The 16,829-nt window shown below is 64.4% G+C and overlaps 2 protein-coding genes across 3 annotated transcripts; one reads left to right on the top strand and one right to left on the bottom strand.

Moving 5' to 3' along the window:
* Window positions 1–9: 9 nt before the first annotated feature.
* On the top strand, window positions 10–12,966 carry PCSK7 (proprotein convertase subtilisin/kexin type 7). Of its 2 annotated transcripts, none has more exons than XM_063418011.1 (16): window positions 10–142; window positions 1,007–1,462; window positions 1,875–2,009; window positions 2,411–2,576; window positions 3,521–3,611; window positions 4,121–4,175; window positions 5,280–5,418; window positions 5,981–6,081; window positions 7,874–8,041; window positions 9,083–9,217; window positions 10,085–10,187; window positions 10,674–10,830; window positions 10,924–11,018; window positions 11,143–11,236; window positions 11,491–11,608; window positions 11,752–12,966. In XM_063418011.1, the coding sequence occupies exons 2-16, from the start codon at window positions 1,019–1,021 to the stop codon at window positions 12,154–12,156; spliced, it is 2,406 nt and encodes an 801-aa protein (XP_063274081.1). In that variant the 5' UTR covers window positions 10–142; window positions 1,007–1,018; the 3' UTR covers window positions 12,157–12,966. The 2 variants fall into 2 exon arrangements, with proteins under 2 accessions (XP_063274081.1, XP_063274082.1); XM_063418012.1 differs by having other exon boundaries at window positions 13–142; window positions 9,110–9,217.
* A 396-nt stretch (window positions 12,967–13,362) lies between these two features.
* On the bottom strand, window positions 13,363–16,414 carry TAGLN (transgelin). Its single transcript, XM_063418018.1, has 5 exons — window positions 16,260–16,414; window positions 14,599–14,797; window positions 14,308–14,485; window positions 14,125–14,227; window positions 13,363–13,899 (listed from the first exon to the last, which is right to left on the bottom strand). The coding sequence occupies exons 2-5, from the start codon at window positions 14,776–14,778 to the stop codon at window positions 13,758–13,760; spliced, it is 603 nt and encodes a 200-aa protein (XP_063274088.1). The 5' UTR covers window positions 14,779–14,797; window positions 16,260–16,414; the 3' UTR covers window positions 13,363–13,757.
* Window positions 16,415–16,829: the final 415 nt, after the last annotated feature.

Raw genomic sequence — 16,829 nt, 5'->3', positions numbered from 1 at the left:
GCACCGGGCGGCACCGAGCGGCACCGGGCGGAGCGCACGACCCGCGCCCCCGCCGCGCCGCCCCTTCCGCCCCGCGCCCCGGCGGATGTGACGCCGCTGTCAGCGGCACCGGGGTTCCGGCGGCGGCGGCGGCTCATGCCCGGTGAGCGCTGCGGGGCGGCACCGGCGGGCGGCGGGATGCGCACCGGGCCGGGCGGCGCTGGCTCCCCGCGGGGGTGGCGGAGCGGAGCCGGGCGGCTCTGCCCGCGGGTCACCTCCGTAGCGTCCCCGGTGCCGGTGCCCGGCGGAGCGGGGAGCGCCGGGGCTGCCCCGGGGCGCTGCGCGGTGCCGCTGCCGGGGCGCTTTAAAGCCCGAGGTTTAGGGAGAGGGAGCCGGAGCGCGGTGTGCGGCAGCGGCCGCGGCTGATGAGTTGTGTCGGAGAGGAACGGAGCGGATCGAGGGACGAGAAGGGCCGGGGGAGCGGCGGGCCGGGAGGTTTTCCCCGCTCTGCCGTACGGAATGCGGGTTGAACCGGGGCTCGGTGGTGGTTTCCGCCCATGCCAGGGAAGAGCCGGTTCCTCCGGCCGCGGGGCAGGTGAGGAGCGAGTCCGGTGGGGCTCCTGCAGGAGAGGAACCGGCTCCCGGCTGCCCGCGGAGCACGGCGTTGCCCGCGGTGTTTGTTCCGGGGAATCGCGCATCAAGAGTTTCTTATCAGTTCCTTATCACAGGCGAGAGGGGGAAGTGGCTGCTCCTGCCAGCCCAGCGCGGTGTTTCCTGGCCCGGGGCTGCCACCCAGCAGGCAGGGCAAGGTTGGATCGGTCCCTGCCCAGCCTGGGTGCGCCTCCAGCCCTGAACCGCTGGGAAGGAGCCGCCTGGGCTGGGGTTTCCCGGGAAGGGGATCTGCTGTGCAGCGGGTTGGTGCAAGCCCCGTGGGGCCCTGTGGGACCTTCAGGTGACATCCTGACACGACAGGCCGTCGTGTCCCTGGTCAGGAGGAGTTCTCACAGCTCCACGTGTGCCCTTGCAGCCCGCCTGTCTGATGCCGCATTGGAGGCGGGGAGCGCCGCTATGGAGCGCGGGGATGGAGGCCACGCTCTGCATCCACACGTGCCTTTGGCTGAGCGCTGCCTGGCTGCCCCTGGCCTCGCCGGCCGGCCCGGACACTGAGGGCCGCCACGGGAGGCTGACGTGGGCGGTCAGCCTGGATGCGCCCGAGGAGGAGCTGGAGCAGCGGGCAGAGGAGCTGGCCCGGAGCGCGGGGCTGGTGAACATGGGCCGGGTCGGCGAGCTCAAGGGCCATTACCTCTTTGCCTACCAGCCCGAGGGGCGCGCGGCGGCCGGGCACGAAGCAATAAGGAGGTCGGTGGACACTTTGTTTGCACAGCACGACAGCGTGCAGTGGCACTCGGAGCAGAAGCTGCTGAAGCGCTCCAAGCGCAGCCTGCACTTTAACGACCCCAAATACCCCCAGCAGTGGCATCTGGTGAGTGGTTTGCGGCTCCTGCTGCGCTCGCAGGCTCGGGCTGTTCGTGTGGCCATGGGTGAGCTGTCAGGCGGGAGGCAGAACAGCCTCTGGCTGCTCTGTGGTGAGGAGGGGGCTCGTTGAGGGCTGCCCCGCCTGCCATGTGCTCTCTGTGCTAACAGGAGGAAGCAGCTCCTGCAGCTGGTGGTGCACTGGTGGCACTGGGGTGGGCAGAGGGGTTTGGCTGGAGCACGCTGTGCCCTCCACGTCATGGCTTGAGCAAATGTTGCTCGCTGTCAGCCTCAAAGGATCTCCCCTGACTGTCCTGGGGCTCCTTCCCGTGCTGGCCCCAGCCCCACACGTCACACCCAGTGCAGCCAGGAGGTCCCCTCAGCGCTGGCCCTGTCCCCTCACTGTCCTTTCTGGTGCTTAGAACAACCGCAAGAGCCCCGGGAAGGACATCAACGTCACGGGCGTGTGGGAGCGGAACGTGACGGGGCGCGGGGTGACGGTGGTGGTGGTGGACGACGGCGTGGAGCACACCATCAAGGACATCCAGCCAAACTACGTGAGTGCCTGCGCAGGCTGCAGCCCGGGCAGTGTGACAGGAGCGTGCCAGGGCTCAGAGTCCAACCTGCGCCACCACCTTGGGCTCAGCCAGGATGGAGGGTGCCAGCAGCAAACCTTTCCTGGGAGATTTTACACCTGGGTTTTGGGGTTACCTGCCTTGTGCAGCCCATGGGGGCAGCTGGTGTCCCTCTGACCCGCAGCAGTGCCTGGAGCTGCCATGGTCGGTCGCTTCCTCACAGCAGCAGATAGCAGTGTTGAGCTGCAGCCCTGTGAGGAAGCAGCCTCTGAGTCCTTGTGACTTCCAGCCTGTGTTTCAGCCCATGTTGCTTTCTCTCGACCCCTGCTTTTCCCAAACTGAGGAGAGCAGAGCCCCGGTGCTGACTCTGGGTCTGTTCCCAGAGCCCAGAGGGCAGCTATGACCTGAACTCCAACGACCCTGACCCCATGCCTCACCCCGACGAGGAGAACGGGAACCACCACGGGACGCGCTGCGCCGGCGAGATCGCGGCTGTGCCCAACAACAGCTTCTGCACCGTGGGGGTCGCCTACGGCAGCCGCATTGCGGGTACGGGCTGGGGACGGGCCGGGTACGGGCCAGGGACAGGCTGGGGACAGGCCAGGGATGTGCCGAATATGTGCCGAGTATGTGCCGAGTATGTGCCGAGTATGTGCCGAGTATGTGCCGAGTATGTGCCGCTGCCGGGCACTCCCAGCCCAGAGTCCCGGGGTCGGACACGGCTCCAGGGCTGCTGCAGCAGTTCTGAGTCAGTGCTGCCATGCTCGGGCTGGTCGGGCTCTTGCAGGGAGGGCTTGGTGCCTGCCTGAGCTCCTCTCCAGAGGAGATGGCTCCTGGCAGCTTTTCCAGAGTGTTCCTGGCCTCCCTGGCTGCCAAGCTTTTGGCAGAGCAGCTGTGCCGTGCTGGCTGAGCCAGGCAGTTGTGCCACAACGTGCCCAGGCTGTGTCTGGAGGCATTGGGACAGGAGATCTTGGCCAGTCCCTCTCCCTGCCCCGGCCCCTGGTCTCAGCTTTGCCTTGAGGGATGGACAGGGGCGAAGGGCAGTGCTGTGTCTCCCCTGCACGGCCAGGGAGTGTGTGCTGTGCCCAGGTGTCTGCAGAGCTCCTGAGCTGCTCTGCAGAGGGAGGCCAGGGCTGTGTGCCCTGCAGGATGTGTCCCTGGCAGGGCAGGGGACAGCAGTGCTGGGACACGATTCTGTCCATACCCGGTCACACCACAGTCCCTGGGGTGCCAGGGGCAGTCAGGGCTTGCCCAGGGCACAGCAGGCAGAGGCTCCAGCTGGCAGAGGCAGGGATGAGCTCATCCTGTACCCACAGCACAGGGCACAGGAGGGTTTGCCCTGGATCCAGGCGGGACCTGGCGCTGCCTCACCCCTCCAGAGCTGGGCTGGCCTTGCAGGATGGGCACAGTGGGGCAGCCTCGAGCCAGGAGTTTGCAGTTTTTGCAGCTGGTGTGACCCGTGCCAGGCACTCTCCTTGTCCTCTGTCCTGCAGGCATCCGAGTGCTGGACGGGCCCCTCACGGACAGCATGGAGGCCATCGCCTTCAACAAGCACTATCAGATCAATGACATCTACAGCTGCAGGTGAGCCCCCAGGGGACCCTGAGCTGGCCCTGCTCTGCCTGGGGACAGGGTCACAGCTCATGGCTGAGTGCTCACACCGGCTGTGGCTGCAGTTAGCCTTGAGGCACCAAAATCCTGTTCCTGGAGACCTGTCCTGGGCTCTGCACAGCACCTACGGTTGGGAGCTCTCCCTCTGTGTGCTGCTGCAGCATGTCCCCTGTGCTGGCTGTGCTGGAGGGGACACTGTGCTCCCCAGTGTGGTCAGGCAGCCCCAGCTGAGCCGTGTGACGGGGACTGGAATGTGTGAGAAGCCGCTTGTTAAATAAAAATCAAACATTTTGTCCCCTGGAACCCGACCCAGGGGCACAGTGCAAACACGACAGCGATGTCCCAGCAGCAAGGGGCCGTCCTGGTGGGTGGGAAAGTGCAGAGCTCTGCAGTCCCAGCCGTGGCTGCTGGGAGCTCTGGGATGGCAGGAAGAGCCGCTGGTGGCTCCCGGGGCTGTCACCTCACGGTGTCTCTCTTTGCAGCTGGGGTCCCGATGACGATGGGAAGACAGTGGATGGCCCCCATCAGCTGGGAAAGGTAAAACCCAGCCCCAGCAGCCCTGGGGGAGCCTCCAGGGCTTGTGGCTGCTTGGCTGCCCGTTCCAGTGGGGCAGGACGTTGCTGTGACACTCTGCACAGCAGAGACATCTGTGTGTGTCTGGTGCCAGCGGAGGGTTCCCTGTCACTGTGCTTGGGAGAGGTGACACTGCAACAGGGCAGGGCAGGGCAGGGCAGGGCAGGGCAGGGCAGGGCAGGGCAGGGCAGGGCAGGAGGAGCTTCCCAAGGAGAGGCTGCTTCCAGCAGGGAAGGGCTCTTTCGCAAGCTGTGGTGTTGTGCTGACAGCTCGTGCAGCCCACAGGATGCTCCCTGCCCACAGGCCGAGCTTTCCCTGTGCTCAGGGCGGTTCTCAGGCAGGGTTGGCGCCTTTGGATACTGGGAATAAATAAGGGGAATGGGATTGCAGTGGGAGGAAGAGTCAGAGATGAGGCTGCTCCTTTCCAAGCCATTAAGGTTTTCTCAGAGCTCCTGTGCTGCAGAACTGCTGGAAAACACACCCAGCCTGCCTGTGCTGCAGCAAGGGCTCACCGAGGGGCCCCAAAACCAGTGGGGTGTGGTTCTGCTCCAGTGCTCTTCTGCTGTGTTTTCCCAACCACAGCTCAGCATTTCCTGCGCTCCTCGGGGCAGCACTGACAACAGAGCTGTTCACCATAACAAATGGTTTCCAGTTCTGCCAGTTAATTTATTCCCTTCCTGCCTGCAGAGGCAGCTGGAACAAGCTCTGGGACACAGAGCACGGGCAGAGCTCGCTGTGCCACAGCACAGGCAGGAGGGCAGAGTGTACCTTCATCCACCAGGGGCAGGCAGAGCAGGGCAGTCACTTCCAGGGGTTGTGTTCCTGCTCATGCATCAGACGTGCCCTTGCCCTGGCTGGGAATGGTGTCTGGGCTGAAATGTGCTCCCAGGGGGTGCCCAGGGTGCGCTGTGCCTCAGCAAAGACAGAGCCCTTTGGGCTGGGCACTCAGAGGGGCAGGGGCTCTGCGTGGGCAGCCCTGGTCACACAGCTGGGCTGGCTGCTGGCAGGAACCACTGGCTCAGCCTGGAAGGAGCCTGGAAGAGCCCCCTGGGCTGTCCCTCTCCGCAGGCTGCCCTGCAGCACGGGGTGATCGCGGGTCGCCGGGGCTTCGGGAGCATCTTCGTGGTGGCCAGCGGCAACGGGGGCCAGCACAGCGACAACTGCAACTACGATGGCTACGCCAACTCCATCTACACTGTCACCATAGGTGAGCCTGGCTCCCCTGGCTCCTCCCTTCCCAGCCTGGAGCAGTCAGGTCGTCCCAAAAGCACAGAACCTGCCCAGCTGGGAGCTGGCTGGATGGTGGGAATCTGTGGGAAAGTGCCTGGGAACAAGCATGGCACTGCCTGGGGCGTGCTGGGCTGCAGCCCCAAGCCTGCAGCTTGCTTCTGACCTACAGAGCAAGAGGAGGCCAGAGAAATTCCTGCCTGTGTCCAGGCGTCCCTTGGGGCTGTGACAGACACTGCTGTGTTCAGGGAGTGACCTGGAATGCAGCATTCCCATCACTTCTGTTAGGGGAGAAAAGTGTAATCCACGTTCTCCAGAGCAGAAACTGCTGAGGGGCAGGAGAGCTGTGTGACACTGAGCACAGTGAGGGATTATTTACTGTAATCTCCCAGATGAGGAAAGTACAGGCTTGGTTCTGATTTCCCTGCCCACCTCCCTGGCCCTGGAAGAGCACATCTGGCAGGAGAGGCTCTTAGGGGATCAACCCCTTGGAATTGAGCAGTTGAAGGTTTCACACAGTGGTGCCTTTCCCGTTTTCCCAGGAGCCGTGGATGAGACGGGCTCCATGCCCTTCTATGCTGAGGAGTGTGCCTCCATGCTGGCCGTGACCTTCAGCGGCGGGGACAAGATGATGAGGAGCATCGTGAGTACCCAGGGACAGCCAGGACGTGGCTCTGTCCCCTCTGATTCCCACACAGCTCCTCTGTGTGCCTTTATCCAGGCACAAACAGGGCGGGTGCTGTCTCCCAGCCCTGTGGGGGCAGCCCCCCTCACTCCTGCCCAGCCTTGGGGTGCTGCAGCACAGAGGGCAGGGAGAGCATCGGGCTCTTTAAACCACTTGGCCCCAGCTTCTCCTCTGTTCTGGCACATGGGCCTCTCCCAGTCGAGATTTTAAGAATATTTTTATCAGCTTTTCCCTTCTTTTGCCAAAAAATGACTTTGTGTCAACAGCACATCCTTTCTGCCCGAGCCAAGCAGCCAGGGCTGTTTTCCCCCCTGCAGGCCTGGCCCAGCCTGTCCCTCCCTTGGTGCCAGGCTGCTCCCACCCCAGTGCTGTGACCCCTTCCTGTCCTGTGGGGCCAGCAGGGACTGCAGAGCCCGCCCACCCCAGGGCAGCTTGAGAAAACATCACTGGCTCCTGACATTTAGTGCTGGGCTGTCCATGTTGGGAGGATCTCCCACCAGGTACTTCCCAAAAGCTCTTCCCTGTGGCTCTGTGCCTGCCACAGAGCAGCTGAATCCAGCTTGTCAAACAGGCTTGGGTGAACTGGGGGAACAGGGAGAGCCTGGGATGCTCAGACACCTGCCTGGGGCTCAGCAGGCTCCTCCTGCAGCCCAGGGCCAGGGCAGGGACCTGTGCCCAGCCAGGGCACGGCACAATCTGCCACAGGAGAGTAAAACCCAGAGCGGGGCTGAATTTTGCTCTCAGAAATCACTGCAGCTGTCCCAGGCTGGTTTGGAAAGTACTGACACTGGGAAAAAAGGGAAGCAGCGAGGGCTTGCTGCATTCCATCAGGAGCTGCGGGCTCGTGGGTTGTTCTGGCTTCCCCCAGCACGGTGTGAGTGCTTTGAAAGTCACAATTGCACATTCATTTTAAACACTGGCTTTGTGGGACACTAACAGGGGAGCAGTGTGGGGCAGCCAGGGCGAGATCCACACGTAGCCTGGGACAGGCTGGGGCACAGTGGGTCCTGCAGCCAGCCCAGGCCTTGCTGAACCCCCAGAGGTTTGTCAGGAGCACAGTCTGCTCCTGGACACCCTGGAGCTCCCTGCAGTGGTGCCAGAGTCAACTTCCCTGCAGCCATCTGCTCCAGCTACTTTTTTTTTTTTTTTTCCTTTTACCAGACCATAAACTTTGTGTGGTTTCCTTAATGGGAAGAATTTAATACAGCTTCTGGCATTGGATGTGCTTCCTACTGAAAGTTTGTGCTCTTGGGGTGCTCTGTGTGGGACACTCAGTGTCCCAGCGTGAGCTGGAGCCACTCACAGCTGGACAGATGGGATGGAGTCAAGCAAAAACACAAGAAACCCTTCAGATTTTGGGCTTTCTCCCCACGGGGAGCAGAGGCAGATGGATGCACTTGCTGTGCAGTGAGGTGGCACAATTTGGGAGCCTCTTCAGAGGCTCTGTGTGTTCTGCACAGCCTCGTGTGGCCCCCCTGCAGTCCGGTTGTGACACTGATCAGCAGTAAAAGGTGAGGAAGAACCCAGACTATCTGCCAGGAGTTTCCCACAAAGTTTCTTAGTCAGGGCTGGTTTCTCTCTCTCTCCCCAAAGGGAGCTGTCTCCAGGAATTGTTTCCCATCAATTGTCCCTGTCCCTGCAGTGAGGCTGTCCCTGCAGGGCCGCTTGTGTCACAGGAGCCTGGGCTGGCAGGGCACAGCTCGGGGCAGCCACAGCGGCCTGACAGAGGCTGTCCCCTGTTCCTGGGCAGGTGACAACAGACTGGGACCTGCAGAAGGGCACGGGCTGCACGGAGGGGCACACGGGGACGTCGGCCGCCGCGCCGCTGGCCGCGGGCATGATCGCGCTGATGCTGCAGGTGCGGCCGTGCCTCACCTGGCGGGACGTGCAGCACGTCATCGTCTTCACTGCCACCAAGGTGAGGGGGGCTCCCCTGCTCCCTCCCCTGCTCCCTCCCCTGCTCCCTGCCCTGCTCCCTCCCTCCTTCCCGGGGTGCTGGGGTGGCCGGGGCCCTGCTGAGCACGTCCTTGTTTGTGTCTGCTGCCCCTCCGTAAATCTCTCCCTGCTCTGGCTCCCAGCACGGGGATTGCTCTTTCCCCTCACTCCGTGTTCCTTCCAGGAATGTGGCTGAGGCATTTTCCCCTGTCATCGTAATAAATGGGTTGTTTGCCTCAGGAATTGCCTCCATCTGCCAATGCAGGGTTCTTCCAGGGGCTCAGCAGGTTCCAGGGCTCAGTGGGGGCTCAGCAGGTTCCAGGGCTCAGTGGGTTCCAGGGGCTCAGCCCTGTTTGTGTCCAGTGGGACTGGCCCACCCCAAGGGCTGACACCTCTACAATGTCACCTCATGGTCCAGGCAGTGGGAAAGTGAGGAGCTGTGCCCTGCCCTGGCCTGTCCTGGGCTCTCCAGAGAACTGGGCTCCTGGAAACAGGCACAACAGAGAGCTGGGCAGCAAACACAGCCCTTCCCCTCACCCAGAGCAGGAGTGGGAACTGGCTGGGGGAATGGGGCTTCTTCCACACCCCTCTGGGGAGCAGGAGTCTGTGTCCAGCTGATGCTGTGCTCTCCTTGGCATGGGACAGTGTTTTCCATAACTTCCAGTGTTACCAGAGCAGTACAACCCACAAAGTGATGGGACCCAGATCTGTCCTGCCCCAGCTCTTGATGACTTAAAGGACTCCGTTCCTTCTCTCCAAGGCTTCTGCCATGCCACAGGCAGTGGTTTGGGCAGCAGGGAGCAGCTGGGATGTTTCAGAGCAGAGGCATTTGTGCCCTTTCATGCTGCTCCATTTCCTTTCTGAGGAGCTGGGACGCCACTTTGTCCTGGGATTTGTTTCAAACAAAGGTCAACCTGTTCCTTTCTAATAAGGCCATGTGGGTTTGGTTCCCCACCACTGTGGGATGTGTCTGGGCCTCCTTCCCTTCAGGCCTGGGGGTTTCAGGCTGCTGGTGTCCCCCCAGGTAAGAGCACCCCGCGTGTCTTTGCAGTACGAGGACCGTCACGCCAAGTGGGACACGAACCAGGCTGGCTTCAGCCACAGCCACCAGCACGGCTTCGGCCTGCTCAACGCCTGGAGGCTGGTGAATGCTGCCAAGGTAACTCCCTGCCTCCCACACCTGCCCTGTGGGCAGGCACAGCAGCCCAGCCCCATGGCAGGGACGAGTCCTGTCCTGGTGACGCCGTGGGGTGACACCGTGGGCTGCCGTTCAGGGCCAGTGCTTTGGCCACCATCCTGCTGGCCCTGGCTCTGAGGCTGCTTTGGGGATGAGGTCATGAGGCTCCCAGCAGTGCCTGAAGCTGCCCCGAGCTGCTGCTCTCCAGCACTATATATAGCCATGGTGAGGGCCCCGGTTCATGGTGATGGAGCTTCAGCAGCAGCCCCAGCACCTTCCTCCCTCCACGGTGGCTGCAGGGAGGGTGTCCTGCCCCCAGAAACAGGCTGCTCTTGGCTGGCAGCTCCGGGGCAGTGGGGTGGTCACAGCAGGGAGTGGCATCCCCATCGCTTCCTCCTCTGGTCACACGGAGCCCAGGGCCCGTCCCTTTGGCACTTGGTCCCAGCTCGTGTGTGGAGCTCTGTGCAGCTGTGCTGGGTCACTGCCGCTGCCAGCCGTGCCCCCAGGTCACAGGGACTTCCAGATCCTCCCTCTTCCTGCAGGCAGTTGGGTTCTGCTGTTCCCTGTCCCACTGCACCAGGGGTTGGAGTGGAACAGCCTCAAGACACCACTCAAAGCCACTGTGACAAATCCAAACCTTGATCAGCCCTTCTGGCTCCCGGGCAGTGACTTTCCCTCCTTTCCTGGGCATCTGGGCACTGCTCCCATCCCTGGGGTGTCCCAGAACATGATCAGGAGAGGCCCCTAACTGGGCCCACATCCAGCACAGGAGCAGCTTGTGGGAGATGGAGGGATGGATGTGCAGGGAGGGTGCGATCCCTGCTGAGCCCTCTCTCCTTCCCCTGGCAGATCTGGGAGTCCGTGCCCTACCTGGCCTCGTACGTGAGCCCCGTGCTGAAGGAAGGCAGGAGCATCCCCGTGCTCCCGCGGGAGCTGGAGGTGGCCTGGAATGGTAAGAGCAGGGCCAGGTGTGCCCAGGGAGCAGGGCCAGCCCTGGGCTGCAGGGGGCCAGCAAAGGGTTAAGGGGTTCAGTGCTGGGCTGCCCATCCCGGGGGATCTGCCCGCTGCTGATCCCCTCCCCACAGTCCCGTCACTGATGTGTTTGGGGAGCCAGGCAGGGCTCAGGAGTGGGGCTGGGCAGAGGCCAGAGCCTCTCTGCTGCCTTTGACCATTTTCGGTAAAGCTGCAGCTCCCGACTTGGCCAGGCCTGTCCGGAACGGCAGCGCTGCTACCAGTGGGAAGGAGAGCCTGGCCCCAGCCCTTCCCAGGCCCCCAGCAGGGCCTGCACAGGGGACACTGCTGGCTCTGTGACGTGTCTGTGCTGGCATGTGCCCCCTTAGGGGCTGGGAGCACCCACCCACCCATGGCGGGGCTGGCTGGGGGTGGAAACTCCATCCCAAAGCCACCAGCCTTGACCAAGCCCCCTTCCCTTTCCCAGTCACCCCTGCCGACCTGGAGCTGTCTGGCATGAGGACCCTGGAGCATGTGGCAGTCACCGTCACCATCACCCACCCTCGCCGTGGCAACCTGGAGATCCGGCTGCTGTGCCCCAGCGGGATGATGTCCCTGGTGGGGACCACCCGCAGCATGGACTCGTGAGCACGAGGGGACAGCGTGGGGGCAGGACACTGGGCCATGCCAGTGGCTCAGGCTCTGAGACCCCCCCATGGGTTGTTTCCCCTGGGCAGGGACCCCAATGGCTTCTCGGACTGGACCTTCTCCACGGTGCGGTGCTGGGGCGAGGAGGCGCAGGGCACGTACAGGCTGCTCATCAGGGACATCGGTGAGTCCTGCCCCCCTGGCCCTCAGCAGTGCTGGCAGCTCCGTGCCGTGTCCCAGGGAGCTGCCAGCTCGTCCCCTGCTTGGCTCAGAGGGCTCCCCACTGGACCAGCCTGCTTCCTCCCCAGGGGACGACAGCCTGAGGCCTGGCACCTTGAAGCAGTGGCAGCTGACCCTGTACGGCTCCTCCTGGTCCCCAGCAGAGATGAAGGAAAGGCAGAGGTAGGACAGCCTGTCCCCAGCCTGCTGGAGCCAGGAGAGGGAGCCTGAGGGCTTGTCCCTGTCTGAGCAGTGGGTTGGAGCCGTGTGTCTGCCAGGTGGGCGTGTGGCAGGTGAGGCTGGGGCTGCCCTCACACCTCACGGGGGTGCAGAACACAGCTCTGGGTGCTCAAGAAGACACTCCAGACCCTTTTTGGGCATTTTGGAGCCTCCCTGGAGCTCCCCTAGCCACCCTCACGGGGTGTCTCTGTCCCCAGGCTGCTGGAGGAAGCCATGAGTGGGCAGTACCTGAGCAGTGACTTCTCCCTGCCCTGTCCCCCAGGGCTGGACATCCCCGAGGAGCAGCGTTACACCATCACAGCCAACACCCTGAAGGTGAGCCTGCCTGCAGCCTGGGGGCCCTGCATGCCCCAGGATGAGCTGCAGGAGCAGGACCCTGCTCAGTTCCCTGTGCCCTCTCTGCTGGGCACTGCTGAGGGGGTGCAGAGCTGTGTTTTTCAAAGGGTTTCCCTCTGCAGACTCTCCTGCTCTTGGGATGCTTTGCCGTCTTCTGGACTTTCTACTACATGCTGGAGGTTTGCCTGACCAGGAACGAGGCGGGGCTGGACCTGGCCTGCTCCAGCTCCAGCAGCTGCAGGTGGTACCAGCAGGGCGGGAAGCACCGAGCCCTGGAGAGCGGCCTGGAGATGGAGTCAGTGCCGCTGTACCGGGAGAAGGACGTGGAGGAGGCCGAGATGGAGTGTGAGCACCTGGAGCCTGCCCGGGGTGGGGAGGAGGGGTCCTGGACCCCCACCCACCCCAAACTCTCCAGCAATGGCAGAGCTGTGAGCTTCCATGAGGCAGCCCCCACTGGGACGGGGTTCCTGGGCCGGGAGGCATCGCCTGAACTCCTCGGGGAGGACAGGGAGCACCAGCCCTGCTGACTGGGGCTGGCCTGGGCTGGGGCCCTCCCTCGGTACGACCTTCCTGGCCTCGGGCAGCACAGACTCATTCCTGAGCCTCCGTGGACCGTTGCCACTGTGTCCTGCGGGAGGTGGTGCTGGAAGTGGCTCGGAAACAAGGACAGAGTGCTGGTACTGGAAAGGGAGCTTCCCCTCCCTCCTGGAAAACAAAGCAAGCCTTAAACCCTTCTGTGGTGGAGCCTGCCCTGCCGGACGCCCGGGGCTCGCCGTGGTGTGTGGGGTGCCATCCCACAGAGCCGGGCAGCTCCACACCGAGCCCCCTCCTGCCCCTGCAGCAGAGCCAAAATGTGTCACCTTGTCCCTGATTCCTGCAGGGCCAGCCTGGAAAATGAGACCAGGCCCCGGCAGCCGCCTGTGCAGGCAGGGACCCTGCAGCACTGGCGTTTTCCTGGCTGGCAGCCGGCCCCTGCCCACCAGTTCCCCCAGTTTAGAAGCAGGGAGTTATTTCACTCATCTCCAGCCAGCGCCTCTCCCTGCCCCCTGTGCTCCGATCCTGCTGATTCCTCCTCTCGTGTGGGCACCGAGCAGCTGTGGGGTGGGGGAGGCAGGAGCCAGCCTGTTTGGGGACAGGACGGGGCTGTCCCTGTGTCCCTGGGCACAGGAGCACCTCTGGTAGCAGCTGGGGAGGGGAGGTTGGGTTGCTCATGTGAGCAGGGCTGGCTTGTTCACATGTCTTTGGGTTCAGTGGTTTATTTTTTTAAAGCTGGGGTTTGTTTTTTAATCAGCAAAGCCCTTTTGTGTAGCTTTCCAAATAAAGCCTGAAAAACCCTCCTCTCCCCCATCCATCACTCTTCTGCCCTCCCAAAGCTTCCTCACCGTGGAAAAAATGTGTCACACAACATCTCCCAGGGCTGGGGGGACCCAGTGCTGGGGTGCTGCATCTGTGGGGGCCCTGGGGTAAAAGGGGCCACTCCAGGCAGGAGGAGGCAGGGGCTGGGCCAGAGCATTGCAAGGAGCAAGGACAGAAGTGGATGTCACGGTTCAGGGGGCAGAGGGCAGAGTGTTCCAAGCCGGGCAGGGAAAATCCAAGCTCCAGCTTTGGTTTTCCCAGGTTTAGAGGTGGCAGAAGGAGCAGCTGTAGCCTTTTAGGGAGAAGGACTTTGCCTTTCCAGGTGCCATGGGCCAGCTGCAGCAGGGCAGGCGCGGGCAAACCTCGTCAGGCCAGGCTGGATGAATATAACCTTTTAATTTTGACAAAAACGAAGTACAAAACCGAGGCCGATTCTCTCTTCTCCCCGTTGGCAGGGATCTCTGCGGCGGTGGCGCGGGGCTGGTGCGGGCGGGGCGGTGGCCCCGGGGGCAGGGGATGCCCGGGGGCAGGGGATGCCCGAGGGCAGGGGCTGCCCGGGGCACAGCTCTGGGGGCAGGGGCTGCCCGGGGCACAGCTCTGGGGGCAGGGGCTGCCCGGGGCACGGCGCTGGGGGGCTGCGGCCGCTGGCGGGGCGATGGGGCTGGCGGGCGGATGCTCCTCAATAAATACCAATGGATTGGCGGCGGCGCTGGGCCGGGGGAGCGGAGACGGAGGTCCCGGCTGGGGAGGGCTGGGGGCGGCGGGGCCGTGCCTAGCTGATGATCTGCCGGGGCCGGCCGTAGCTCATGCCCGCCTGTGACGCTCCCTTGTTGGTGCCCATCTGTAGCCCGATGATGTTCTTGCCCTCCTTCAGCTGGCTCTCGGTGAACTCCCGCTTGTGCTCCTGCGCTTTCCTGCGGAGGACACAGACAGGCCGTGGGGCACCGGCTCCCCCGGCCGCCCAGGGGCCCTCCCGGACCCTCAGGAATGTCCCAGCCACCCTCCCTCCCTCCCCAGCTGAAAGATTGGCATCCCAATTCCGTGTGCTCAGCGGCGCCTCCAGGCAGAGGAAGGAGCCAGCTCTGAGCAGCCACAGGACAAGGGAGTCCCCATGCCCGGCCCTGCTCTCCCGCACTCACTTCATGAACCAGTTGGGGTCCCCGTGGTAGTTCCCGTCGTTCTTGGTGACCGCCAGGCTCCCCAGGGCCATCAGCGTCCTCTGCACCGCAGCCATGTCCTTGGCTGCCCGGGGAGAGAGGGGCGTGAGGACGGGCACAGCGCAGCACCCCGGGGACCCCCGACCCCGTGTACCACCCCTGCACCTTCAAACAGGTCCACGGTCTGGAATATGTCTGTCTTGACCACACCGTAGTCCTCGGCCGCCTTCAGGAACTGGGCGATCTGCTCCATCTGCTTGAAGACCATGGTGGGCGGCGCGTCGGGGATCTTGACAGGCTTGGAGCCGTCGGGGTAGAGGCTGTTCACCAGCCTGCTGAGCACCTGCCAAAGAGGGGAGCCTGGGCTTGCTGCACTGCCCTGGGAGCTTCCCGTGCTGCCCTCGGAGCTCCCCGTGCTGCCCCCAGAGCTCCCCACATCCCCCCAGCCCCACTTACGATGCCGTTCTTCAGCCACACCTGGAAGCCCAGGCGGCCGCGCTCGGGGCGCCCCACGGCGGCCCCGCACTGCGCCACGATCCACTCCACCAGCCGGTCCTCCAGCTCGTCGTCGTACTTCTTCTCGATCTTGGACTGCACATCCCTGCTCATGCCATAGGCTGGCCCTTTGTTTGCCATGGCTGCAGTGGTGGGAGACCTGGTGGCACAGCGGGGACAGTCAGGCTGTGGAGATGCTGTGTCCTATTGTGTCATTTGCCACCTTGTGTCCTGGACCGCAGACACCACTGTGTCATTTGCCTGCCACTCTGCTGCAGTGGGGACAAGCCCTTCCGACTCTTCCCTGGCCCGGTAACAGCCCTTCAGCTCCATCCAGATGTGTTTGGAGGAAAATTCACCACCATGACCTCCAAAATCTGCCCTGGCAGACAGTTCGTGTCCTCATCCCCAGCTCAGACTGCACAGGAGCAGCCTCATCCCTGTCCCTTGCCAGCTCTTGGTTGGCATGGATGTCCCTGGTGTGACCCGTGCCAGGATCCGGGTGGCAGGGTGCCCACATCAAGGCTGGCTGTGGCATGGTGTGGTGGCCATGGCACAGCAGGGTGGCCGCGGGGTGGCCTTGGCACAGCAGGTCCGGGAGCCGGGGAGGAGCGCGGGCGAGGCGGGAGCAGTGGGAGCCGTGCCCGTGCCCTTGTAAGGACATGCTGCGGGCAGTGATGGCAGTAGCCGGCTGCAGGCAGGGCCCCAGGGTGCCAGGGAGGATGCCAGGGAAGATGCCAGCAGGGAGAGGCTCTGGGAGTGGCAGCCAAGCCTTTGGTGGAGCTGGCGTGGCTCCTGCCTGCCCGGCTCCTTGCTTGGCACGAAGCCTCCGGGTGCCCCAGGAGCCGTGTGGATGTCCCACACCCACAGCCGCCCCCCGTGGGCTCCCCCTGGCCGCTGGGCACCCCGGCTCCTGTGGGGACGGCTGGCACCTGGCACAGCTCAGTGCAGGAGAGGACACTGACCCCGCCTGCTGCCAGGAGCTCAGGGTGCCCCACGAGCCCCCTGATTTATGTGGTGATACCCCACGAAATCCACGGCAGGCGGTGCCCGGACCCCCAGCACTGCTGGGCACACCCAGTGATGCTACAGGTGCCACAGCCAATCCCGCTCTGTGCCCTGGCCCCACCTGGCACAGAGGGGTCACACACGGCTCCCTCGGCCACCGGGCACTGCCTGCCAGCTGCCCCCGGGCCTGCCAGCCCCGTGCCCATCTCCCGTGCCCGCCGAGCAGGGGCAGGAGAGGGCGCTGGGGGCTGGAGCTGCCCCTCCATCGCTGCCTTGAGCCCCTCACGGCCACTCCGGCTGCCGCGGGGACCCGCAGCGGTGCAGCCCTGCCGGGAACGCGCTCCTGAGCGGGACAGAAGCCGGGCAGTGACCCCAGCCCGAGCAGGGGGGCCTGAGCCTCCCCCGGGGAGCAGCGGTGCAGTCCGAGGAGCAGCATCCCCATCCCGGGAGCCGCATTCCACCCGGAGGAGTGCAGGGAGCAGCAGACCCCAGTCCCGACAGCGGCCTCGCTCCCCCGGGCACAGGGTGCCCACCCCGGGGAGCAGCACCCCCGTGCCGGGGGCTGGCGCTCCCACCCGGGGGCCCTCCCCGCCGCCCCCCTCGGCAGGACTTACAGGCGGCTGCGGACGGAGCGAGGGCGATGCTCGGCGAGGACCAGCGCACTGCCCCGCGGGGACCCCGACCTTGTGCTAAAAGGCGGGCGGCGGGACGGTGATGTCAGCGGGGCGCGGAGCCCGGCCCCCCCCGAACCCTCCCTCCCGGGGCGTCCGGCCCCGCAGCGCTCCATGACTCCATCCCAGGCACCATATTTGGGGAAAGACTCCGAAAACCAGCGACGACAGCCCGTGCTCGAGCATTCCCCGCGTGCCTCCGCCCCAGCGGGGCCGGGGCCAGGGCGGAACCGGGCCGGGGGCTGATGGAGTAAATCCTTTTATAGCCAGGCGGCAGCGCCGAGGGCTCCTGCCCTGACTTCATGGCTGGTTTTCCCGTGCGCTCACCGCCGGGAGCCGGGTCCCCCCGCGGGGATGCTGCGGGGACACGGGTGACACCCACGGTGGCCGCTCCCCGGGGCTGCCGGGGCCGGCAGCGAGGCTGCGGCATCCGCGGGCACCGCGCCTGGGCATCCGCAGATGCCGGGATTCCCTGTGCCCCGCGGGCACCGCCGGGGCGGGCCAGGGCACGGC

This window comes from Prinia subflava, chromosome 22, assembly GCF_021018805.1.
Source record: "Prinia subflava isolate CZ2003 ecotype Zambia chromosome 22, Cam_Psub_1.2, whole genome shotgun sequence".
In the NCBI taxonomy this organism is placed as follows: domain Eukaryota; kingdom Metazoa; phylum Chordata; class Aves; order Passeriformes; family Cisticolidae; genus Prinia; species Prinia subflava.
The sequence above is the reverse complement of the archived record's forward strand: the minus strand, read 5'-3'. Positions and strand labels throughout refer to the sequence as shown.